At 47.8% G+C, this 26,098-nt stretch overlaps 2 protein-coding genes across 15 annotated transcripts in view; one reads left to right on the forward strand and one right to left on the reverse strand.

The window, feature by feature from the left end:
• Positions 1 to 26,098, reverse strand: part of SLC31A2 (solute carrier family 31 member 2) — an 833,895-nt gene that overhangs the window by 136,977 nt on the left and 670,820 nt on the right. The gene's annotated exons all lie outside the window — the stretch shown is intronic.
• Positions 1 to 26,098, forward strand: part of EHMT1 (euchromatic histone lysine methyltransferase 1) — a 143,311-nt gene that overhangs the window by 109,746 nt on the left and 7,467 nt on the right. For all 13 annotated transcript variants that reach the window (XM_081847448.1, XM_081847452.1, XM_081847457.1 and 10 more), the window contains 11 exons: positions 418 to 500; positions 1,550 to 1,656; positions 2,566 to 2,688; positions 6,450 to 6,551; positions 7,268 to 7,372; positions 9,450 to 9,604; positions 12,704 to 12,871; positions 13,969 to 14,113; positions 15,338 to 15,415; positions 17,033 to 17,148; positions 21,483 to 21,569. In XM_081847448.1, the coding sequence (XP_081703574.1) occupies positions 418 to 500; positions 1,550 to 1,656; positions 2,566 to 2,688; positions 6,450 to 6,551; positions 7,268 to 7,372; positions 9,450 to 9,604; positions 12,704 to 12,871; positions 13,969 to 14,113; positions 15,338 to 15,415; positions 17,033 to 17,148; positions 21,483 to 21,569 (1,269 nt within the window). The remainder of the gene's footprint in view (positions 1 to 417; positions 501 to 1,549; positions 1,657 to 2,565; positions 2,689 to 6,449; positions 6,552 to 7,267; positions 7,373 to 9,449; positions 9,605 to 12,703; positions 12,872 to 13,968; positions 14,114 to 15,337; positions 15,416 to 17,032; positions 17,149 to 21,482; positions 21,570 to 26,098) is intronic.

Consider the following 26,098-nt stretch of genomic DNA (forward strand, 5'->3'; position numbering starts at 1 on the left):
AAATAGCCTTGGTTGACTTGTTGATGTTACATGGGTGTGGAACTGATCAGTCTATTTAGAAACAGGATAATGAGCATAATGAACAAAGAGTTAAAAGAAGCAGAAAAAAAAGGTGACCATGCAAGTAGACCTCAGCCAACTGGGGGACTGGTCATCTGTCAGTAGGGCAATACACCAGTCCTATACATTGGATTCATGCCAGTGTGGTGTGGACAATAACATGGGGGAGCTGAGTTCAAATCTCCACTGGGCCACCACTGAGCTCACTGGGTTACTTGGGGTCACTTACTGTCTCCTCAGCATCCCTACCTCATAGAGTTGTTGTGAGGATTTTTTAAAAAGCTGGGGGGGGGGGCGGGAGGAGATGTTAAAAACCCTTCTTCAGTAATACTAGTAATAACTGTTTTCTTTTGACAGACCCAAGAAATTACGGTTTCACTCAAAGCAGCTGTACTTCTCTGCCAGGCAAGGGGAGCTGCAAAAGGTTCTTCTCATGCTGGGTAAGTGATTCCCCCATGTTTTTCTTAACTGATGGATAACTCGCATCACATGGCAGAGGCGAGTTTTTCTCCTGCTGAGAATGTAGCCTTGATTGATGCTTCAGCCTTGGAGGAGGGAGGGACTGCACTTTAGAAGGGAGTATTTGCGCCAGAAGGCTCATAGAAAGAAACCTCAGTTGTACCCACTCCCAAAGTATTCAGTTATGCCAGGGCAATTATATCAGGGCTAAATAAGTGGATATATTGTTCTGCCTTGCGGTGGAGCAAGGCTCAACCAGGGTGTAGAATAAAAGGGGGGTTCAGGTAGGCCAGGCATAGATTGTTTGCATTTCACCTGAACTGGGAGACCTACAGTTAACAGTGTTGGAAGAAGCCAGGATGTTTAGCCAGCTTCAAGGTACAGGTTAGTCTTCTTGCAAACCATAGCTTATCAAATTTGGACAGCATGGGTAACCATAGAAAGCATAGTGGTGTAGTGGTTAGAATGTTGGACTTGGTACCCGGGAGATAAGGGTTCACCTCCCCACTCAGCCATGAAACTTCTTGGACCAGTTCTCTAACCTACTTCCCAGGGTCCTTATGAAGATAAAACAGGGAGGGGGAGAAGTTTTTGTGCCACCTTGAGCTCCTTGGAGGACAGGTGGGCTAGAAATGTAATAACAAGTAAATAAAACATAGCCAGTAGAAGGCTTCCAGGTAGATTGGTCGATTTACTTGCGTTTGTGGCCAAAAGAGTAATTCATATCTCTGCTTAATAAGCTGAAGTGTGATGATCCTGGGTGTGATCTGTTCTTTTAGTGGGAGGCTGCCTCACAACCGTGGCAGAATCCCGAGCCAGAAAAAATCTTTGCTGTCATCAGGGCCGTCTCCTGTAGGTCATGAGACTATTTGGTATCCCAGCTGTGTAATGGGGCAATTCTGTTTGCCTATGGAGGCTTCCTGATAATCACCTCCAGATACAATCTTGCTCCAGGTGCCCCATCAGAAACAGCCCTACTATGACTCCGTTCCCCTTGACTTTACACTGAGGGCCTGTGTTTGTTTTGTAGTGGATGGGATCGATCCGAACTTCAAGATGGAACACCAGAACAAGAGAACTCCTCTCCATGCAGCAGCGGAGTCAGGACACATGGACGTTTGCCACATGCTGATCCAGGTTTATCCCAGTTTTTTAGGTTTTTTGGGGGTGGGGTGGGTGTGTTTCCTTGTCACCGCTCCTGCCAGTGCATCCCTCTGCCAACTCCCACCACAGAAGCCCCGTCCCTGTCCAATCAACCAGTGGTTTCAGGTTTTCTATTCTTCCACTTAAAACAGATGCTGAGCCTGTTCTAGTTTAGAAGGAACCTATTGCGAAATCCTGCTAGGGATGAGTCATGCTGATCTGGGACTTTAGTTAAGTGTGAATTGATAGGATGTTAAGGACCCCTCTGAGGTTTTCACAGGGTGTTTTGGCTGCCCTTTTAAAAGAGAGAATTAATTAACCTTTCAGCCTGTGTGGTGTAGGTTAGAGTGCCAGACTAGGACCTGAGACACCCAGATTCGAATCCTCATCCGGCCATAAGGCCGTGTGTGTGTGTGTGTGTGTGTGTGTGTGTGTGTGTGTTTATTTGTTTTATACAACACCCTTCACCCAAATATTATAGTGCAGTATAAAAACACAAAAAGCATAACATAACAGCAACAAACACACCCACTCCCTGATACATAGAAAAAGTCAAATATTGCTTAATCAGCCCAAGGTAAAGAGGAATGTTTTTGCCTGGTGCCTGATAATAGGTAACGAAGGCTCCAGGCGAGTCTCCCGAGGCAGAGAATCCCACAAATAGCAAATAGGGAAGGCCACAGGTTAGCCTCCCCAGTGCACTAGATGAATGACAATGTGACTTGCTCCATTTTGCGTTGATGAACATCTCTGCTTTCGGGTCGCAGTGGCCCAAGCCACAGGCTCAGGGGAACAGGAAGCTGCATATTTCTTAGTGACACAGGATAAGTTGTTAATCGGCCATGAGCCCAGCTGTGTGACTCTCTGCAGTAACTGTTACCATGTGTATCTGTCTTGGCACAGGCTGGCGCTAATATAGACACCTGCTCTCAGGACCAGAGGACCCCCCTTATGGAAGCAGCAGAGAATAACCACCTGGAGACTGTGAAATACCTCATCAAGGCTGGAGCATTAGTGGATCCCAGGGTACTGATGGCGTCTCGATTTTTTTATATCTAAGGTGGCAATGGTCTCATTGGCATGTCAAAATTATGACTCAGTGCAAATGCACAGGCAACGCAGGCTCTGAGAGGAGAGAGCGGACACTTTGCTGCTCTGGCTGAGCTAAGCAGTGACTTTGCTATGTCATCATCAAAACCTGGGTTCATGGTTTAGATTTCCCCAGACTAACCACGACCCATAACCAAGGTTTGTCATATGCTTTGCAGCTTGTGGTCTGTCTGGAAGAGCTAAAGCACAATCCTTGGCTCCGATGACGTGCTAAACTGAATCTTATCTTTTGTCAGCAGAGTGACTGGGAGGAGGAAAGCAGATGCAATCTCCTTTCTGAGAGTCCACACACTCGTGTGTTTGTGCTGAGACACTAATTGGCTTAGTGTGACGTGCAAACCAGGACATGGTGTGGTGTTCTGCCCTCATTTGCAATGAGCTACTTGTCGCAAGATTGCAGGTTGTTTGCAATCTTTTTTAAAAAATAATGTCCTAGGACAGAGAATTTTAAAGCAGTTCCAGGGGCTCTATTGGCTGATTGATTGATTCAATTTCTATACCGCCCTTCATCTAAGGATCACAGGGTGGTTTGCAGTATAAAAACAACAAAAATAAATAACATAATAGCAAAGAAAACAATATGCTGCCCCCCCACAAGATTTGAAAGGCCATAGGTTGTTTAATTAGCCAAAGGCCAGGGAGAGAGAGGAAGAATGTTTTCGCCTGGTGCCTAAAGATATGTAAAGAAGGGGCCAGGCAAGCGTCCCAGGGGAGAACGTTCCACAGATGGGGAACCACCACAGAGAAGGTCCATTCTTGTGTTGTTACCCTTCAGTCCTTGCATAGAGGGAGCATACTAAGAAGGGTCCGAATCAGTTCATTTGGGGAGGGTTTTGCCTTGCGGTTTTGCAGTCCTGAGCCATTTCAGGCTTTATAGGTCAAAATCAGCACTTTGAATTGGGCCCAGAAACCAATTGGCAGCCACTGCAGTTGGGCCAGGATTGGCTTTATATGCTGAAACCATCTTGCCCTGGTGAGTAGCCCGGCCGCTGAATTCTACACCACCTGAAGTTTCCAAATCATCATCAGAGGCAGCCCCACGTATAATGCATTGCAGTAATCTAACCTAGAGGTCTCAGAGCATGGACAACATATCAAACACACCCCTCATTTTCCCCTTTGCTGTTTCTGTAGCATGGATGACAACAGGCCAGTTTGTGCTCGCAGGTGGTCACCTAGCCATTCCCTCCAGCCTCAAGATTTTGAGATTTAGTGTGTGGGATACACCTGGGGCCATGGTAAATGCTAAGGACAGAGACCTGCACATTCCACCATGTTACTCTGCAGCTGCAAGAATTGCACTGGCTGTCAGTTAGCTACTGAAGGATAGCCTGATCTCACCCTCCACTGCCTCAGCCTGAGCAGAAAGGTCTGCCTTGGCAGGACATGAAAATGGATACAGCAGTGAGGCCAGACACACCTCGGATGGGAGGGCATTCTGCACCATTGGGGCCACGAAAGAAAATGTCCCACATGCAATGCTGCTCCACAAACGTCACAGGGCAGCAGACATGCTAGCAGGACCTCCCTCTTCCTCTGATTGGGAAACATCTAGCCATTATTAAACTACGAGCCCATTAACCCTGACCATCGGCCGTTCTAGTTGTGAATGGTGGAAGCTGTGGTTTGGGAGCACCGTCTGCCAATTAGCCACCAGGTTCAAGGTGCTGCTCTCGCCCCTTATATACCCAGCCAATCAGTGTGCTCTGCAGGGGAGGGCTCTCACAGACACCAGGCTATCTTGCTCACCCATATGGAGGATAACAAGGAAAGTGTGGGGAAATCAACATCTGTTACCTTCACCACTTTTACTTCTGGCCCTGTCCACCTCTTGCATATGGCCGCTAGAAAGTTGCCTAGAGAGGAGGACAGCCATCTGGCTGGCAAATCTTCCCACCCCTGCTATATAACAAAACCTGAATCTAGACTGGTTTAATCATGTACAATTCCTGTAGCCTATTAATCATCCTTGAATGGTGACCTGAGATATCTCTCTCTCTCTCTCTCTCTCTCTCACACACACACACACACACACACCCTGCAAAAAAGCAGCCCATTTGACTTCAATTGCTAATGAGCAGGAGTTAGTAGGACAGCCAGAGATAATAGATTTCAGACAGGGGCAGCATGCCATGCCCTGCAGGTGGAGGTGAGCCTCTGAGGGATAGGGCTTAAGTTCCCTGGCAATCAGTGGATCAGTGCTGTGTGCATGGCTGCCAGAATGAGGTGGGCATGATCGGCTGTGCTGCTGAGGTGGTAGAATAGTCTCGTGTCACTTCAGGCTAAGAAGTGGGGGGAATCACATTTTTAGATGTGCCAGCTTAGGCTCGTTGATTTGGAAAGTGACCTTAGAGGTCCTCTACTCCAACCCTCTTCTCAACACAAGATGCATCTACAGCATTCCCAACAGATGACCATTCAGCCTCTGCTTAAATAACTTTCACCACCCTATCCTTAAACCAGTGCAGCAAGGGGAGACTGGCCTGGAACCTTTCTCCTTGATATACTGTACTACTTTTGTACTAGAAAAAAGTAAAAGAAACTAAAAAGACTGGTGCACAGTAGCACTTATTGCCATCCCAGCTTTCTACCTGCTCATTCCGTTGCCTGTGTTTCTTCTCCTTTCCTGCAGGATATCCCGCAACACCTCTTTAGCAAAGGGATTATCAAGGCATTACAGTCAACAGCCCCACCTCCTTCCTGTTTCCAGCCCAACAAGTATTTATATTTGCTCTGACAAAAAATGAAGTGTGACCGGTGGTGGAGCATCCACTTTGCATTCAGGGATAGGGCGTGTCAAATTTTTAAGCTTTCAGATTCCCCAAATGAGGGATGCTAAAAGGTTGTAACATGACCCGGGAGTTCAAAATTTGTTTTAGTTAAATTAATATAGTTTAGTTTTGCTTGCTAAGTAAAACGTGTGTAAAATTGCATAGGACTCATTTAAAATGATTGCCAAGTACCTGCAGTTATTATTATTATTATTACTATTATTAAGCGTTACCTGATATTCTCAGAAGATAACATTAAAATTCTTCGGTTTTCTGAAAGCAGTTTATGTTCCTTATCAAACGTAGACTTACCAGCTAAATGTTGTCCAATCACCAAAATAAAAGATTAAAATTCCTCACACCCCAAAACATTTTTAAGACCCCTCCCTGAATAAATTTGCAAAAATTTAAGTTTTGCCCCTGATTGCAAGAGGGTTTCAATCCCTGGCATCAGTAGAGAAATCGGAGTCTGAAATCCTGGAGGGCTGCTGCCAGTCAGTGTAGACAATACAGAACTAGATAGACCAGTGGCCTGGGACTATATTGGGCAGCTTCCTATGTTCTCTTTGAGATGGGTCTCTAGCTCAGTGGTAGAGCATCTGCTTTGCCTCCAGAAGGTCCCAGATTCAATCCCTGGCATCTCCATGTAGGTCTGGGGCTGTCCCTTGCCTGAAATCCCAGAGAGCTGCTGCTAGTTAGTGTAGACAATACAGAACTAGATGGACCAGTGGCTTGAACTCTGCAATTTCTACTGCAAACGTATTGGGTTGAGGGCCTACACTCAGCTTGATGGGTCATATTATTTAGGCTCTGGCCTCCAGCGTGCTTTCTTCCAGAAATCCACACTGAAAACATACCAGTGACTTGAAGTGATACATATTCCTGCTTTTGTGTGTCCTTGTTCAGGATGCGGAAGGTTCCACCTGTTTGCACCTGGCAGCCAAGAAGGGCCATTACGACGTGGTGCAGTACCTCCTGGGCAACGAGCAGGTGGATGTCAACTGCCAGGTAAGTTGCTGCCCATGCAGTCCTTACAAAGCATCAGGACAATGAGCCGTGTGTGGCAGACACTTGCACACTCAGAAAAATGCCCCCTCCCTAGACTCCCATATACTGGGATGGGAAACCCTTTCAACTTTAGGGCCACACTCCCTTCTGGGCAACCTTCCAAGGGCCATGTGCCACTGGTGGGCAGAGCCAGAGGCAAAAGTGAGTGGAGCTACTAATGTTGCTTTTACCTTAGCACAGTAGACTAGCTTCTACACAAACAACCTCTCTGTCCTCCAACCAGGTGAGCAAGAGGCTCTATTAGAATTCAAGAACATGTTCCAGCCAGGCTAAAACACTCAAGGAGGTTGCAAGGCAGGGCTGGTGAAGGGTGTAGCCTGGGGGAGAGTCCCAAGGGGCAGGACCTGAGCTTCCCCTTCCCTGCTCTGGGGTCTGGAGCTGCACAAGATAGGTATGGTAATACCACATTCTGCTGCTGGTGGAAGTGCAACTTATCTGCAGACTGCAGCCCGTTAGTAGTGATAGAACCTGGAGATGTTCTGCATAGCCAACATCATTCTCCACTCCTGGACTGTCTTAATGCAGTACGGGAGCACACTTGTTTGGAGTGATTAGTGCAACAGCCTGAAGTTTGCAGGCCTGAGGTTCCCCACACCTGGGCTGCCACCAGATGGAGCTTGGGGTCTGATCAAGCTGGGTTCTTCCTACATTCCCAGGATGATGGAGGCTGGACACCAATGATATGGGCCACTGAGTACAAACACGTTGAGCTGGTGAAGCTGCTGCTGGCCAAAGGGTCAGACATCAACATCCGGGACAATGTAAGTCTTGGGCTCTGCTCTGCTTAGTATTTGGTAGCAGTTTAAATTGTCAGGCCTGATCAGACTGCAGTTTCCATCGTTGCTGGGGATGGTGGGGGTTGGAGTCTAGCAACATTTGGAGGGCTCCAGGTTCCCCATCCATACTCTTTTAAGAGCCCCCTGCCCCGCCCTCAGGAGGAAATGCATTTTCTAAATAGGGACATTCTCCCTTCCTTGCATGCAGTATTAGAATGCTGCTCCTTAGACCCAGGGTGGGAAACCTGTGATCCTCTAGGTCAGTGCTCTTCAACTTTGGGCTGGGTCCCCAGATGTTGCGTTTATCATTCCCTCAATCTCCACCCAGTTTAGCTAATGATGAGGGATTATGGAAGTTGCAGTGCAACCCCTGGGGCCACAGAATTCATGAATACTGCTCTGCGTGTTGCTGGACTATAGTTCTCGTCAACACTGGCTGCTGGTCAATCTGGCTGCTGGGAGTTATAGGCTGGGAAACCCTTCCCAATTAACACTCTTCCTTGTATTGAGAACCAGGATTGGCCCAGGGATTGTGGTTCAGGGAAGAGGGGAACATTTTTTCAGCTCAAGAGCAGTGTTGGGCATTATAACAAGAGCAACTCAGAGCCTGTTTACTCAGGAGTAAATTTTGCCATGTTTGGCGAGGCTTACTCCCCAGCAAGGGCTATAGATTTGCACAAATCTTTCAGGTGGAACAGTGAGTGGATTGGCATCTGCCTCTGATTCAAGGGTGGGGATTTTTTTATCTCGGCCAGAGGTCCACATTCCTTCTGGGCAGCATTCCTGGAAGTATATACACAAGTGGTGAGTGGGGCCAGATGCAAAAGTAGGTGGAGGAACAAATGCACATTTTCCCTTTGCACAAGAGGCTAGATTCCACACAACTCATAAACTCCTCCTCTGTCTTCCATGCAGACAAGCAAGAGGCATGATCAGAGTCCAACAAGGCCCTGGATTTTAAGTTCCTCACCCATAGCCTATACACATGCATTTGTCTGTGCATAGGTCTCTCTTTAGACCAATGCCAAACAGACAGGTAGTAAGGTGGCAGTGACACAGGTGTATCAGGGGTTCTGGTTAGCGCCAAGGTCCTACTTCTCCCATGTCCACAAGAACATTTGTCTGGAAAGCCTGTATTTCAGTATCAACAAGGTTACGCCTTGAGCACCAGGCTGGCAGAGGAAGCACAGAGCAGACACAGCCACTTCTGTTGCCATTGCACACCTCTGCAGGATGAGGCTCATTTGCTGAGTCTCACTGAGATGGGGGAGCAGAGCCCCCTCTCGCTCCAGGGCAGCTGCTAACAGCTTTGGCCTGTGATGTGAATAGGGAAGACGAGATTTGGTCTTGTTTCTGTTCCTCCACTCCCACCCTGTGAAAGATTTGTCCTAGTAGAGCCCTTAATAATAGCCCAGGAGGGGCTCCAGGCTGCTCTTCAGAGCTGAGCAACAGTAGAAAAATCCACAGGCTCAATTGATAAAAAAAAACCCCTTTTCTGCAGCAGGCCAATCAGTATTCAAATCTTTCCAGATCTGGAGGGAAACTGCAGCCAGGAGCAATCAAGGGTTGCCCACAGGCAGCCTCTGACTGAGGATGGTGGAGGCACTGCTGCCTCCCTCCATCCCTCTTCAAATTTGCCAGCTGCTGGCCCCCCTTGGGGGACTTGTCTTTTCGAGACTTCCACGGGTGTCCTACATGTCTGGGTCACACAGTTCCTCTGCTAATACCTTCGTGTCTGTGGCAGCGTCTCCCCATGGATTCACCCAGATCATGCTGCGACCTGCAGACAAATGACTCATCTGTCCTTATAAGGCAAGGAGGGCAGCCCTCGCTTCAAGCTTCCCCCTCCCCCACCATCCTCAGTGAACTCGGAGGCGGCTGTTGCTGGGAGCTCCCTGCCTCACATGCCTGAAAGCACAGCTTGAGCAGCCTAGAAAAGGCAGCCCACGTACTGCAGGGAACAAGAGCTTAAGGACAGGGTAGTCCCCCCCCTTCCCTGGTGCCAAGGATGAGCACACTAAACTTTCTGTTCTCCCCCCTCCCCCCCCTGCCAAATTTCCAGGAGGAGAACATTTGTTTACACTGGGCTGCTTTTTCGGGGTGTGTCGACATTGCGGAGATTTTGCTGGCTGCTAAGTGTGACCTGCACGCAGTGAATATCCACGGAGATTCCCCACTGCACATCGCCGCCCGAGAGAACCGCTACGAGTGTGTGGTGTAAGTATGCCCCACCCCCCAGGAGTCCCCCCCCTCCCTTCATTGCCCTCCTCATGGGCGGGGGGGAGGCTCCCGGGATGGATGGGCAAGGGGAAAGGTGATGCCTTGTGGTACCTTCCCATTTCTTCCACTCAGCCTCTGCTGAACATGATAAAGGTAAAGGGACCCCTGACCATTAGGTCCAGTCGTGGCCGACTCTGGGGTTGTGGCGCTCATCTCGCTTTATTGGCCGAAGGAGCCGGCGTACAGCTTCTGGGTCACGTGGCCAGCATGACTAAGCCGCTTCTGGCGAACCAGAGCAGCGCATGGAAACGCCGTTTACCTTCCCGCCGGAGTGGTACCTATTTATCTACTTGCACTTTGACGTGCTTTCAAACTGCTAGGTTGGCAGGAGCAGCTGAACATGATAGAGGTGTATAAAAGCTTTCCCCAAATGCACAATTTTGTACACAAAAAAGTTTTTCTTAGTCTCACAACCCCGGAAAAGCTGAGCATTGAAGAAACAGCTTTTATCGTGCCATGCCTACTGTACTTCTCTATTTCTTTCACGGCCAAACCAAAACTCCTTTAAATTTCTTGCTTTTTGTTGCTTTAAAAAGGGTTGGGGGATGACACAGCACATAACTGGAATTCGCTTCCACAATAGGTAGTGATTACCACCAGTTTGGATGGCTTTGAAAGAGGGTTAGACAAATCCATAGAGGAGGAGCATGTCAGTGGCTGCCAGCCACAATGGCCACGTTCTCCCCTCCACCATCAGAGGCAATGTACCCGAGAATTGCAAGTTGAGAAACCACTGTTGCGCTCAGGTCCTGCTTGTGGGCTTGTTGTCAATCTTTTTTTATTAAATGATTGCACATAGGGCAGACGTTCAAACATTAGATCTCAGTCTGAGAATTGTGCATTCAAAGGCCAAGTGCATGGCCTCAGGCAAGCTACTTGAATCTGAGCATGAAACGAGGGTATTTATGTAATATATACTGCTTTCACTGTCAGACGCAGAATGCCCATGAATACCAGTTGCTGGGAATCGCAAGCGGGGAGAGTTCTGTTGCACCCAGGTCCTGTTTGCAGGCTTCCCATTGAGGCATCTGTTTGGCCACTGTGAGACCAAGAGGCAGGACCAGAAGGATCTCTTGACTGATCTGGCAGGGCTCTTCTTACGTTCTTAAAAATGCCAAAAGTCAGGAAGAGAGCAGTGCTTTGCTATTTCCTTTTGTTAAAAAACTCTGGCATTGGAGCAGTACATTTGACTGCCATTCTGCAAACAGTTGCAACCAATGGTGCTGCGATTTCTGCCACTGGAGGGCAAAGCAGCCTTAGGTTGCCCCCTAAGTGTTTATCAAGCAGGCAGACCTCCAGATGCCAGCGTTATTGCTCATGTATCAGGTCAGACTATCTGGGCCTTTAGGGATGGGGAGCCTATGCTCCCTCTGCTCCCAAATGCTGTTGGACTACAGCTGTCACCATCCTAACCATAGAGCAGTGGTTGTCAACCAGTGCTCCTCAGCACCCTGGTGTGCCTTGAATGATAGTCAGGTGTGCTGCAGGCAGCACTGGCCTCCATCCCTCCTTCCTTTCCTCCCTCTTCTGATGCCCCCTTGTGTCTCTGCCTCCCAGAATCTCGCACAGCTGTTCATTGCAGTGGCCCTGGCTACAAGCTCCCCAAGTGAATGGTGCCATTGCTGCCTCCTGAGATGAGTAAGTTGCTGGCCTCACATTCAGCTGCCTTTGATCAGGGGCATCCATTTCCCAGGTCCCTGTGAGGTGGCGTGAGGAAGTGCTTCTCTTTGGGGTGCCTAAGGGGGTGCCTTAGAGATCAGGGGCTGCTGGTGTAGTGGCAGCAACCACCACCACTGCTGCAAGTACTCCCAAGAAGGGGAGAGGAGAAGAGGCAAAGCTGAAGGAACCCTCCACAAGGGAAAGAGGCAGGAGGCTGCCAGCTCTGCAGGCAAGGGGCAACATAACTGGACTCCTGAGGCGTGAGTGTGTTTCTTCACAGGGGAGCAACAGAAAGAATGTAGTTGGTCAAGGGAGCCATGGACTCAAAAGGGTTGAGAACCTCTGCCCATAGGCCATGCTGACTGTGGTTCATGGGAGTCAGGCGTCCAATAACATTCAGAGAGCCTCCCCTGTGATAGAGCAGTTGGCCACCTAAAACATGGAAAGGGCTTCCTCTTAGACAGGTCCACTTCAGCTGTGTGAAGGGAAATGGCTGGAGCACAGTGGTGGAACACATGCTTGGGATGCAGAAGAAGGTCCCCCAGGTTCAAGGGCTTAGTGCAGCCTCCCCCAATCTGGTGTCTTCCAGATGTTGGAATGCAACCTCTCTCCCATCATTCCTGGCTACTGGCTCTGATGGGAGCTGCAGTCGAGCAGCACTTGGAGAGCACCAGGTTGGGGAAAGGTGGTGCACGTTTTGAAGTCCAGTGCCTCTTGATGACTACTCCTCTAGCCACCCCAGGAGAGTTAGGCAGGCAGCTGTATTGATCCATTAGATACATTGATAGGCTTCATTGTGTATAATATACAGCAATTCTGCACAATCCTGTGAAGAGTTATCTGGGTATATGCTCCATTGAATTCAGTGGTGATTCCTTCTGCACAATTCAGAGTAGAGGGACCTCACTCCAGGCCTCTCTGTCTGACCGCTGGAACGCTTTCTGCGTCATTCCATTTTTAAGCTACCTTATACTGAGTCAGACCATTGATTCATCTAGCTTGGAATTAACTAAGCTGACAGCTCTCCAGGCTTTCAGACAGGGAGACCACCCCAGCCCTACCTGGAGAGGCCAGAGATTGAAACTGGGACTTTCTGTGTGCAAAGTAGATGCTCTAACCACTGAGCTATAGTGGTGGTGGTGGTGGTGATGTTAATTTTATTTGTACCCCATCCATCTGACTGGGTTGCCCCAGCCACTCTGGGCGGCTTCCAACAAAGTAAAAAAACACAGTAAGATATAAAACATTAAAACTTCCCTATACAGGGCTACCTTGAGATGTCTTCTAAAAGTCATATATAAAGATAGCTGCTAGATGACTTAGGGCTACATTAGTTTCACATCTTTTTGGCTCCCCCCCTCCCCCCCCATCTTGCAGCCTCTTTCTTTCACGTGGTTCGGACGTTGCCCTGAAAAACAAAGAAGGCGAAACTCCCCTGCAGTGTTCGAGCTACAACACTCAAGTCTGGGTTGCTCTGCAAATGAACAAGACCCTCAAGGATTCGATGCCTGAAAAGCCCATCCAGGTGGAGAAGATACTGAGCAGGTGTGAGAGGTTTGCCTGCCTCACCCATAGGCCACTGCCCTCTGCCGATGCAACTCTGGAGCGCCCTGGTGACAAGCTTAATGTTGGGCAACCAAATGTGTAATTAAAAAAAACAGGGATCTCCGGTGGCCAAGGTTCATTCAGAGAGTCTTAGCTGCAGATTTCCGAATTTGGAAACACCAAGATGAAATGTCAGTATGCTCTGCCTCCCCAGTCAGAGACAGCGATGCTTCTGAATATCAGTTGCTGGAAACCACAGTACCTCGCAAGACGAAAAGAATCCGTTCCGCGAGTCTCTTCGTCTTGCGGTTTTTTCGTCTTGCGAAGCAAGCCCATTAGCGGCTTAGTGGATTAGCGCTATTAGCGGCTTAGCGGATCAGCTGATAAGCGGATCAGCTGATAAGCGGCTTAGCGGCTTAGAAAAAGGTGTGGGGGGGAAACGCAGGAACTCGCAAGACATTTTCGTCTTGCGAAGCAAGCCCATAGGAAATTCGTTTTGCGAAGCACCTCCAAAATGGAAAACCCTTTCGTCTAGCGGGTTTTCCGTCTTGCGAGGCATTCGTCTTGCGGGGCACCACTGTAGTGGGAGAGTGCTCTTGTGCTCTGGTCCTCCATGCAGGTTTCCCACAGGAGTCCAGGAGGCCACTATGAGAAGAAGATGCTGGACTAGATGGGTCATTGTCCTGGTCCAGCATGGCTCTTCTTCAGTAATTAAAAGCAATGTCATACTGGTTCATGTTGCTTTAGGACAGTCAAGCAAACTCAGCCCTCCAGATGTTTTTTGGCCTACAACTCCCATGATCCCTAGCTAGCAGGACCAGTGGTCAGGGAAGATGGGAATTGTAGTCCCAAAACATCTGGAGGGCTGAGTTTGCCTATGCCTGCTTTAGGATGATTCTGAGTTGTACCCAGCTAAGTTCTGTTAGAGTAGACCCATTGGAATGAATGGATCTGTGTTAGTTGCATCCATTAGTTTCTGTGGGTCTACTCTAAGCAGCACTAGCAGTGGAGACAACACACAGGGAAGTGCTCTCGCTTTGTGTATCTTTTATTACTGTAGTTTAAAAGTGATTATTTTCTTCTCCCTGCTGCGACAGAGACATTGCCCGGGGTTATGAACGGATCCCGATTCCTTGCGTCAATTCTGTCGACGTCGAGCCCTGTCCTAGCGACTACAAATACGTTTCGCAGAATTGTGTGACGTCCCCCATGCACATTGATAGGAACATCACTCATTTGCAGGTTAGACAGGCTGCTTGCAGCTACCTTTTTGATCTTCCCTTTTTCTTTTCTCTATCCTGCTATTTATATGATAGCCCACTTTGCATGAATTTCTTGGGGTGGTTTATGAAGAAAAGAAAGGAAGGCATACAATGTCCAGAATGAATGAATCTTTAATTGCATCAGCCATCAGCCATAGCAATAAAACAACAACACGATATACAGTACAATGTCCAGAGTTTAAAACATAGATTGAAAACCCCAAAGCAGCATTCATGGTGCAAAAGCCCTCCTGAAATAAAAACTGTTTGGACTTAACACCTGAAATTTCTCCCCTTTCTCCTTGTCGTGAAAGAGGGTGCTCTCTGCTCAGTTCACACCTGAGCAGGCTGCTCAGTCTCCCCCTCTTCTTTCTTGTCTACTCCCTTTACTTCTTTACAGTTTGTGTGGGAACTGATGCACTCAGTTTTTCTTCCTCTGTCATCTCCTTTTGGAACTTAGGAGCTCATCATGGAATGTGATTATAGAATAGCCAGTTCCACCTACCCTACTCCCAATGTCTATTATGGCTGAAACTGTGGGGCAGGTTAAGAATGGGACTGGAGCAAAACAGGGCTTGTAGACAGTCAGATGATTGGCAGCAGCTGCATAACCCTGCGCACAGCACTTTGGAAATGCAGGCAACCAGCTGATCATTGGGGATTGTGGAGTGCTGTGCCCTTGCAGCCCTACATAGTCTGGTGAACTCTGGTCCTCTTATGTCATTGCAATGTCAGGTGATTGGCAGGCAGTTTTACACCACCTGCCTTTCAGACTTGGGCTGCAGTGGGTGAAGGAGGTCAGGATCCACTACCACTTGGAATCCAGCTCCTCAGCCCTGATCTAGAATAAGATTGCAGAATACATATGTTCATCCTGAAAAATGTCCATTGCCTTCCTAAAACCCTCACCCCACTAACAGGGCCCCAGATATTTGGTATTTCCCCCATCTGACAGAGAGCTTGAGCTCCAGAACCTTCATTGGCTTTCACAGCAAGATTCCTCTTCCTTTTTAATATCCTTTTATCCAGCACTACGCACTAGTGATATGCAAAGCCTACATGATGCTTCTTCGTAGATCAACTAGCTGGGCCCCACAAGCCCAATGGTGGGTCAGCTCCTTGCATGCCAGCATCATGCAAACCTTTGGATTACATGCACACACACACACGTGTGACTTGCTGCTTCTTGCTGTTTTGCTTGCAGTACTGTGTGTGCATAGACGACTGCTCCTCCAGCAACTGCTTGTGTGGACAGCTGAGTATGCGCTGCTGGTATGACAAGGTGAGGACGTTTGCCTGCTTTCTCAGCTTTGTGGATTTGGAGGGTGTGAGTAGTGGGACTGGGGGGGGGATCACTACTGCTCAGGTCTAGCGGGGAGCTCCTCTTCCCTGTTAAGAGAAGGGGAATCCTCAAATGAGTTATCTCTCCCACTTGCAAATTATGTTGTTCTTACCCCTCCAAGTTCCACCCTGCCTAGCACAATGTGCAGGGTCAGCTGAAAGACATAACCCTTTCCCCTTGAAATGCATAGTTTGATTTCCTAGGGGAGTCACAGGGGGTTTGAGGCTTGATTTGGATTCATTGCTTCTGCAGAAGAATCCATGAAAATGCTTGTGGGCAGTATTAAGGGGGAAGGAGGGAGACATACAGGTGAGATGTTGGGGAGCAACAGCAGCACTGTAGCTCTTTGGGGGAAGGGGAGCAGAAGCTTTTTCAGAGGCAGGGCTGTAGCTCAGTGTCTGTGCTTCTGCTTTGCCTGAGGAAGGACCCAGGTTCAGTCCCCAGCAGCAGCTCCAGGTTAGGCTAGAAAAGTACTCCACCTCTGAAGGCTTGTAGAACGACTACCAGTCAGTGTGGACAGTACTGAGTTAGATGGACCAATGGCATGAGTCAGCATAAGACAGCATTATGTGCTCCTATGTCTGTAAGTACGCTATGACTTGAGGGAAGGGATGTAGATCAGTGGTAGGACATCTGCTCTGCAAGAAGAAGAGGAGGATAAGTTTGGACTTGATATCCTGCTTTATCACTCCCCTTAAAAGGTAAAGGTAAAGGGACCCCTGACCATTAGGTCCAGTCGTGACCGACTCTGGGGTTGCGGCGCTCATCTCGCTTTATTGGCCGAGGGAGCCGGCGTACTGCTTCTGGGTCATGTGGCCAGCATGACTAAGCCACTTTTGGCAAACCAGAGCAGCACACGGAAATGCCATTTACCTTCCCGCTGGAAGCACTTTGATGTGCTTTCGAACTACTAGGTTGGCAGGAGCAGGGACCGAGCAATGGGAGCTCACCCCATTGCGGGGATTCGAACTGCTGACCTTCTGATCAGCAAGTCCTAGGCTCTGTGGTTTAAACCTGCTTATCACTCCCCTTAAGGAGTCTCAAAGCAGCTAACAATCTCTTTTCCCTTCCTCCCCCACAACAAACACTCTGTGAGGTGAGTGGGGCTGAGAGACTTCAAAGAGTGAGGTGAGGTGAGTGAGGCTGAGAGACTTCAAAGAAGTGTGACTAGCCCAAGGTCACCCAGCAGCTTCATGTGGAGGAGTGGGGAAGTGAACCTGGTTCACCAGGTTACCAGTCCACCGCTTTTAACCACTACACCACGCTGGCTCAAGGCCACAGGTTCAATGTGCGGCATCTCAAGGTAGAGCTCAGAGTGACTTTAGTCAAATGTTGCAGAGCTGCTGCCAGCCAGTGTAGACTTCTGAGCTAGGTGGACTAGTGGTCTGACTCAATATAAGATTAATTCCTATGTTTACTTGAGGAGCAGGCCGGATGCCCTGGACCAAGATAGACCAGAACTGTGGCATAAGTCCTCATTCCTCATTAAACATTGCAATTCTTCCTGTGCACAGGTGTGCAGCTAATGCATCTCTTGTCCACTTGCCCTCTCTGCAGGATGGCCGGCTCCTACCGGAATTCAGCACTACTGAGCCGCCTTTGATCTTTGAGTGCAACCATGCCTGCTCGTGTTGGAGGAATTGCCGGAATCGTGTGGTGCAAAATGGACTCCGGTAAGACAGCTAACACTGTTGTTTTTTTTTGGGGGGGGGGCTGCTCACCCTGTTCTGTGATTGAGAGGCAGTGGGGTATAGTGGTAAGAGCAGGAGAGCCTGCAGCCCTCCAGATATCATTGGACTCCACCAGTGTGGTGTAGTGGTTAAGAGCGGTAGTCTCGTAATCTGGGGAACCGGGTTCGCGTCTCCGCTCCTCCACATGCAGCTGCTGGGTGACCTTGGGCCAGTCACACTTCTCTGAAGTCTCTCAGCCCCACTCACCTCACAGAGTGTTTGTTGTGGGGGAGGAAGGGAAAGGAGAATGTTAGCCGCTTTGAGACTCCTTAAAGGGAGTGAAAGGCGGGATATCAAATCCAAACTCCTCTTCTTCTTCCTTTCAGCCTCAGGCAGTGTGACCTGGGAATGATGGGAGTTGTAGTCCAGCAAATATTTATGACTGCTGGTTTGCAGTGCTGGACTAGGACCAGAGAGACCCAAGCTCAAATGGTGCGCTGGGGATAGTAGACACATTGAAACAGATGGACATCACTCACTTGAATGTTTCAATATCAATGGGTATACTCTGAGTAGAACTTGAATGGGCACATCTCTCAGCCTTGGAATTTAGAGAAAATTGCTCATCATGAGGGAAATATCACTAACAGCATCCTGAGTTCCTTGAAGGATATAAATTGAATTAATTACCTAAAACCCAAGGAGAATTTATGAAATGGAAAGGAAGTGGGGACCAGGAAGCCCAAATGCCTTGGATCACTGTTGTGAACCAAAGCAAATTCCGAAGGTTGGCTAGGATGAGGAAATGAGCGGATTGTTAGAGCTGCTGGGATATTCTTGTCATGCCTTATCCTGACCCCACTTAGCCATTTCCTCTGACGGCCTTAACAATTAACAACAATAATTGCAATAATGGTATTTTTATGGTACAGTGGTACCTCGGGTTACATACGCTTCAGGTTACATATGCTTCAGGTTACAGACTCCGCTAACCCAGAAGTAGTGCTTCAGGTTAAGAACTTTGCTTCTGGATGAGAACAGAAATCGTGCTCCGGTGGCACGGCGGCAGTGGGAGGCCCCATTAGCTAAGGTGGTGCTTCAGGTTAAGAACAGTTTCAAGTTAAGTACAGACCTCCGGAACGAATTAAGTACTTAACCTGAGGTACCACTGTATATTTGAAAGATGCACTTTCATTCCATCTGAGTCTGTGGTGGAATTTGTAACCTTTTGCTCACTGTTCTTTTGATACTTGCCTCTGTCAGCTGGATGGATGCCCTCAGTATTACTATATGTAATTGGATCATTACTGTATTTTGATCACCCTGTTGAATGTGTGCTTTATCACCTCCTGATGTATATGATTTCCCTTGCCTTTTTTTTTTTTTTTAAATAAAGGGGGGGAATCCCGGGTGCTTTTAAATGGAACTGTTCTATCACAGGTATTTTAATTATTTGTTTAATTATTATCTCTCCTACATGGTCGATTTAGGCAGAGGGAGGGAGAGCAGCCATCCCAAGAATCACCCACTAAGCTTTGTAACCGGGTTGAGATCAGAAGCTTTTGCAAGTCCAGCACCTCCAGCCTCTACTAGTTGCTTATCTCATCCTAACCTTCCTTGCCAGGTTTTGAAGCCCTTTGTGCGAGGCTTTAAGCAGTACTTTTGTCGTCTTCATTTCCTGTGTTGATTCAAAAAACGCCCTGGGCCTTCCTTTTAATGTATTTTGAAGGCGTTTTCAGGGCTTTGGTGTAGGAATGCTTAAACTGAGGTGCCAGCGGAGGAGGAGGGGGGGACTTCCAGTTAGGCTGACGCTGCAGGTGTATTCTAAGGTCTTCTTGGGATTTCTACAAATCCAGTGGAATAGCTTAAAATGCATTAACATTTCCCCTTCATCTCTCTGCTCTTTTCTCCAGTTATAAAAATGTAGCTTTGAAGCAGCCCATTCCACAGCATTCTATTCAAGTTCCGGCTGCCTTCTTGATAGTGTGGTTTGTTTTAAGCCAGCACACTAGACTGCTAGGGACTGGTGGTTTGACACCCTTCTCAAAACAATCATCTTCATAGAATCATAAGAGTTGGAATGGGTCCCAAGGGTCATCTAGAGCAATGCAGGAATCTCAACTAAAGCATCCATGACAGATGGCCGTCCAATCTTTGCTTAAAAATCTTCAAGGAAGGAGAGTCCACAGCCTCCCAAGGAAGTCCGTTCCTTTTCTTCCTAATGTTTAGTCAGAATCTCCTTTCTTGTAACTTGAAGCCCTTGATTCGAGTCCTACCCTCCAGAGCAGGAGAAAAGAAGCTTGCTGCATGTTCCTTGAGACATTGAAAGATAGCTCTTGTATCTCCTGTCGCCTCTTTTCCAGGCTAAATATACCCAGCTCTTTCAACAGTTCCTCATATGGCTTGGTTTCCAGACCCTTCATCATCTGGGTTTCCCTCCTCTGCCAGTTTGTCAATATCCTCCTTAAATTGTGGTGCCCAGAACTGGTTGCAGGACTCCAGGGCATTATACTTCTGCTGATACTGTCTAGAATAGCATTAGCTGCCCCCCCTTTTTTATATATATTTTTGCTGCTGTATCACATGTTGACCCATGTTAAGCTTTGTGGTCTACAAAGACCTCTAGATCCTTTTCACATGTACTACCTGACGAGCCAGGTTTCCCCCTTCCTGCATTTGTGCAGCTGGCTATTCCTGCTTTTATTCTTACTCTTCCCTTTTATCGGATTGTAAATATTGCATGTTTACTTGGAAGTGAGTCCCACTGAGTTTATTGCATAGGATTGTGGCCTTAATGAACAAGGGAACCTACAACAAAACATTACAGTGTAAGGTTGCCAGCTAGCCTGTTCTTCCAGGATTCTCTATTCTAACCCCACCCACTCCTGCTCAATTTTGCATTTCCACTTAAAACATGCAACATTTGGTGGCCGCTGAGCAAACTCAGCCCACATTGGACTGACTCTCTCTCTCTCTCTCTCTCTCTCTCTCTCTCTCTCTCTCTCTGTTTCATTAGGCATTCCTCTCCCCATATTCTTTCTACTTCTGCTAACATGGGGGTCCCTCCACATGCTGGCAAACTGGGAATATCCCCTCAGGCACGCAGTTTAGGACATACCACACCTTTCCTCCGCACAGTTTATTTTTCTTTGAGAAAAATAAGCCTTTCACGTAAATGTAAACTAAGCTTTAGTAATAAAGAAAACTACAACAAAATAACATGATGAGAGAAGCCAAATAAAACATGTGGCAAGTTTGAGGCAAGAAACAAGAAGAGGCAGTTGGTCCCTCACAACTGACACTCTTAACTGAACACACCCTAAAGAGAGGGGCTGATTCTGGAGCAAAGCACACAAGCCCCGCCCACCAGATACCAGGCACTCTACTATTCAAATTAGGCCCAAGTGTTTTTCTTACAGGGAGACACCATAGAAGTGGATTCTGGAAGCGTTGATGCTAGGGAAGCCATTTCGGCTTCCTGCAATGATCTGCAAATATTTGAAGAATTTCAAGCTGGGGAGGGGGGAATAGATAAAACCAAGAGAAAGATTGTGTAGGTGGCACATCAAGAATTATTCCTTGAAGGCAGCCTACATGACTCACCTGAATTCTGATCGGTAGCAGAGACTGGATTCTGTTTTGAGTGTTTGGCTGGGAGAGTAAACTAGTCTGAAATGAGTCCTGTGGGCCGCAGGCTGGCAAACAGCTTCAAGACTTGTTGAAGAAGAAGAAGGGTCCAACTGAGTTCAGCTCAGAGTAGACCCGCTAAAATGAATAGATCTAAGCAAGTCGTGTTCATTATTTTCAGTGGGCCTTCTCTGAGTAGGACTAGCATCGGATGCAGTCCAAAATAAAATGAAAATTATTGGTTTCTGCATCAAACATTCAAGTTACTTTCAGCTGAAAACACAAGTCCATAGAAATTAATCTGGCTGTTTCGGTGACACACATCGCCTCTGTTCCACGTAAAGCTGACATTACTTTATGCTGCAATTTTAGCTCGTGGGATAGTTTTTAAAACAGTTGATTTTTCTGATATTCCAGTTTTTAAACATGCTGACTTTTATTTTACAATTTTTCATATAAATTTTACATTCTTTAGGTTTCATCCAATGCTAGGCCTTTTCAAAATAGGCCTGTTGAAAATAATGGGCACAACTAACTTACATCCATTAATTTCGGGGCATCTGCTCTTTAAGTAGAACTTAGTTGGACACAACTTTGAACCCTCAGAGGTTTTGTTTGCAGCTAAGCAGGGAACTAATTCTGTTAAATCTACAAATGCATTTTTAAAAAATTGAGTGCAAGTTCTCACAGGGTTGATCTTTGCCTTCCAGGATTCGATTACAGCTTTATCGGACGCAGAAGATGAGCTGGGGCGTGCGGACAATGCAGGACATTCCACTGGGGACCTTTGTTTGCGAGTGAGTGCCTTGCCTTTAGAAAAAAAACAGTTGGAAGTGTGAGCCAGTGTGGTGTGAGAGCCGTGTGATCTAGTGGTTAAGAGCAGTGGACTCATAGTCTGGTGAACCGGCTTCGATTCCCTGCTCCTCCACATGCAGCTGCTGGGTGACCTTGGGCTAGTCACACTTCTTTGAAGTCTCTCAGCCCCACTCACCTCACAGAGTGTTTGTTGTGGGGGAGGAAGGGAAAGGAGAATGTTAGCCGCTTTGAGACTCCTTAGGGTGGTGATAAAGCAGGATATCAAATCCAAACTCTTCTTCTCTTTTCTTCTTTCCACATAGTAGGAAGAGAGAACTCTCCTTAGAGCTTGTGTCACAAGGGCTTAAGCTTGCAGTGTGCCCCCCCTCCAAACACACACTTCCTTACTCAGTCTCTGACCCTTCCATATGTGGACCCTTGAGTTTTAGCCCATGTGCCATTATTCTCATATCTTGGAAGAGGCCATGGAATGTGGGTTCAAGGCCTCATATTCACCTTGGGCTCAGGTTGTATCCAGTTGAGATTGTGGACTTGGACTTGGAAATATCCCAGGCAAAAATTCATTCCCCATAAGAACTGTTTTGTGTGGCTGTTCTCTCCCCTCTCTTAACAACCAGGCAATCAATAGGAATGCTGTTGAAATAAATAAATAAATTCTGCAAGGTTGCCAAGTGCCATTCACCAGCAACTTACGTGATCTCTGTTGCACTACCTAGTATGTGACAGTGACAGACACCTTGTGTGCTGGGTAGTGATGCACATGGACTCACCCACTCACTCACTCACCCTCCCAGTTCACTGCAACTAGTTGCCCATGGGCTTAAAACGGGTAGGCAACATGCTGAACCACCCCCGCCCTGGTCCACTGCTAACCATGCTCCTCATTGTCCTTGTTGCTTTCTGTTCAGCTGTTCTCTCCAAGTAGGGCTAGTGCTTGTAGGGCACCTCAGGCCTGGGGGCCAAATGTAGCCCATCACACTTATCTATCTGGCCTTTATAATAATAATAATAATAATAATAATAATAATAATAATAATAATAATAATAATTTATTATCTGGCTGGGCCTCCCCAGCCACTCTGGGCGGCTTCCATAGAAACAAAAAATACAGTAAAATATTACACGTTAAAAACTTCCCTGAACAGGGCTGCCTTAAGATGTCTTCTGAATGTCAGGTAGTTGTTTATCGCTTTGACATCTGCTGGAAGGGCGTTCCACAGGGCGGGCGCCACTACCGAGAAGGCCCTCTGCCTGGTTCCCTGTAGCTTTGCTTCTCTCAATGAGGGAACCGCCAGAAGGCCCTCGGCGCTGGACCTCAGCGTCCGGGCAGAATGATGGGGGTGGAGACGCTCCTTTGCGACTCTCTCCAGGCTACACCCCTTCTGGCCATGCCCTGTGGGCTGTGATAATGCCGCCTCTTTCCCTGCGCGGATAGGTGTATGAGAGTGGAAACCTTTAATTTTTGCATGGCTTTGAATGTGGCCTGATTCATAAAGGCATTCCACCTCTGGTTTGTGGCCCTCGAGAAGACTGCCCACGAGGGGATGTGGCCCTCAGTCTGAAAAACATTCCCTAACCCTGTCTTCATTCAGCCTTGCTTCCAGAGCCTCCTTCCCCACAGTAAAAAGAAATATCAAGTGCCCCTTGTGAAACCTGGTTCTTCAGCACAGCCTTAGGAAGGTTTGCTGCATTAGAAATTGGCCATGTTTTTACCCTGGGAGTTTCAGAAAGCTCTTCCTGGCCATCATTTGTTTCCCTTGGACTATCTTAAGTGGAGAGGAGATTAATCACGTTATGTCTGGAGCCTGCCTGCTCTGGTGATTAATGAGCCTTCCTGGTTCTGCCCTTCACATCAGTTCAGGGCGCCTTTGGTTTTAGCGGCTAATCGCTCTCCCACATTTGATGTCATAATCCTCTGCATGACATCACATCTATTTCCATGGAAAAGAAAAGGAAGCACAGTGCCTATGGTGGAAGTGTGGGCCTTCAATAACAGAAGGGGACAACTGTGAACTCATACATGTGGACTTCATACATACAATACTTTGTGGAGTTAAGGGAGACTGTTTGCTTCCTTCTGTCCTGTTTTATGAATAAGAAAATAACAAAGAGCCCTGGTGGATCCACATCTGCTCCAGCATCCTGTTTTCACAGTGGCCAAGCAGATACCCCAATTGAAAGCCTGCAAAGCAGGACCTGAACACAGCAGCAGTACTCTCCCAGCAATTGGCAGTCAGAGGCAGTAGAGGTAGAGCACACCCACTGCAGCTAGTAGCAGTTGACTGCCATGAATTTGTTTTACTCCTTTTAAACCCACCCAACTTGGTGGCAGTGGATTCTATTAGCTTCCAACATTCAGCTTCATTGGGTGGTCCCAGGTTCTAGTATTCTGGGAGAGGGAGAAATACCGTATTTTTCGCTCCATAGGACACACTTTTTCCCCTCCAAAAATTAAGGGGAAATGTATGTGTGTCCTATGGAGCGAATGCAGGCTCCTTGGCTTCAGCGATAGCAACGTGAAGCCTCCAAAGCGCAGAGGGAGCGCTCCCTCCACACTCCGGAGGCTTCGCGATGCTTTCGCTGAAGCCTGGAGAGCGAGAGGGGTCAGTGCGCACCGGCCCCTCTCGCTCTCCAGGCTTCAGGGATAGCTGCCTGAAGCCTTCGGAGTGCAGCGCGAGGTCCCACTGCGCTCCAAAGGCTTTGGGTTCCTTTTGCTGAAGCCGGGAGAGCAAGACTCTCCTGGCTTCAGCAAAGAGGAAGAGCTGTGCAGCACCCCTTCAGCGATGCAGGGGGAGGAAAGGAAGGGGCTCCATTTCTCCTACCGCTTCACTGAAGGGGCGCTGAGCAGAGAGGGGGAGATTTTTTTTTTCTTCTGTTCTCCCCCTCCTATGGTCTGGTGCGTCCTATAGAGCGAAAAATACGGTACTCATTTTGTGCTTTCTCCACACCATTTGTGGTGCCATACGCTTCTGTCATTGCCTCCCCTCCTCCTAAATCAGGTGGGGGAAAGCTGTGGCTCTCCAGATGTTGCTGGACTCCCATCTCCTGCCGTGATGTAGCCAGCATGGCCAATGGTCAGGGATGATGATAGTTTTCAGTCCATCAGCAGCTGGAGGAGCACAGGTTCACCATCCCTTTTCTAAACTACAGTGGTGCCTCGCAAGACGAAATTAATCCGTTCCGTGAGGCTCTTCGTATAGCGGTTTTTTCGTCTTGCGAAGCAAGCCCATTGACAGCTTAGTAGATTAGCGCTATTAGCGGTTTAGCGGCTTTTAGCGGATCAGCTTATAAGCAGCTTACCTAAACATCCCTAATTGATTCCAGAGGGCTGGAGCTGCAACACTAAAAGCCTGGTTACTAGTACATAACTAAATGAACCTCTCGGGTATATGGCACTCTCAGCATTACCCCGTCAGAGGAGCACAGTTGCCAGGCAAGAGTGTCCCTTAGGTCTCGTATATTTCTTAATAACCTTTGAACAGCCCAAGGCAGTTTGAACCTCCAGAGCAAGCCTGATGGATGCGACTTTTCCTCAGCAGCCGAGGTGAATTTTTTACAGCCTCTGCAATGCTACAGAACTGCTTGATGAGATGCAAAGTCAGAGACTCAAAAGACCTGAGAAAGGAGGTATGCAGCGTAAAGGCAGCCTAGCTAGCAACCTTTAAAGTGTGTTGTCTGTTGATTTCATATACTTACTGAATCTGTATCCAGTCCTTCCTCCACAGAGGAGCCCAGAGTGGCAAACAGATACACAACTTAAAAACAGAAACATTCTAAAACAGATTAACACATTCTAAAAACAATTACAGCTGAAAGAGATCTAAAAGCAATTACAGTTAAAAATGTTCTTAAAGTAATTACAATTAGAAATGTTATTCCTAGCACATCTTGTTAGAGTTGCTCTGAACCAGATTATTACTTTCTAATTAACCTGGTATGACATATTAGCATTGTTTAGGAGAAGGTGGGTGGAAACAATTTCACCCTTAAATGTGCCCATGTGTTTAGGAGGCCCACCTTTTAACCACACTCACCAATGGATCTGGAAGAGATTGTGATGCAGGAGGGACACTCCAGAGTGGAAGGCTCCCGGCTCCCATCAGCCCTGGCCACCATAGCAAATGGTCAAGGGTGATGGGAGTTGTAGTCCAGCAGCACCTTGAGGGCCACGGGACCCCCACCCCAGCTTTAAAGGATGCTAGGAGGCAACTCTGTGAAGTGGTCTCGCTGTGTCTTGGAAAAGCTGCAGACAGAAGAGGTGGAGCCTTTAGGGTGACCAGATACCTCTGCAGCCAGAGCAGGAATGGGAGACCCTCTGGTCTCTCCCTAGGCCACACCCCTCACTGGTCCAGCTTCACATTATTGAGTGACTTTGTCAGACTGAAAATGCTTTGGGAGCATCTCTAACAGAGTTGTTGGTATAGAGCAGGCACCCCCAAACTCGGCCCTCCAGATGTTTTGGGACTACAGTTCCCATCACCCCTGACCACTGGTCCTGTTAGCTAGGGAT

This window comes from Podarcis erhardii (assembly GCF_964252035.2).
Source record: "Podarcis erhardii genome assembly, chromosome: Z".
NCBI classification, from domain to species: Eukaryota; Metazoa; Chordata; class Lepidosauria; order Squamata; family Lacertidae; genus Podarcis; species Podarcis erhardii.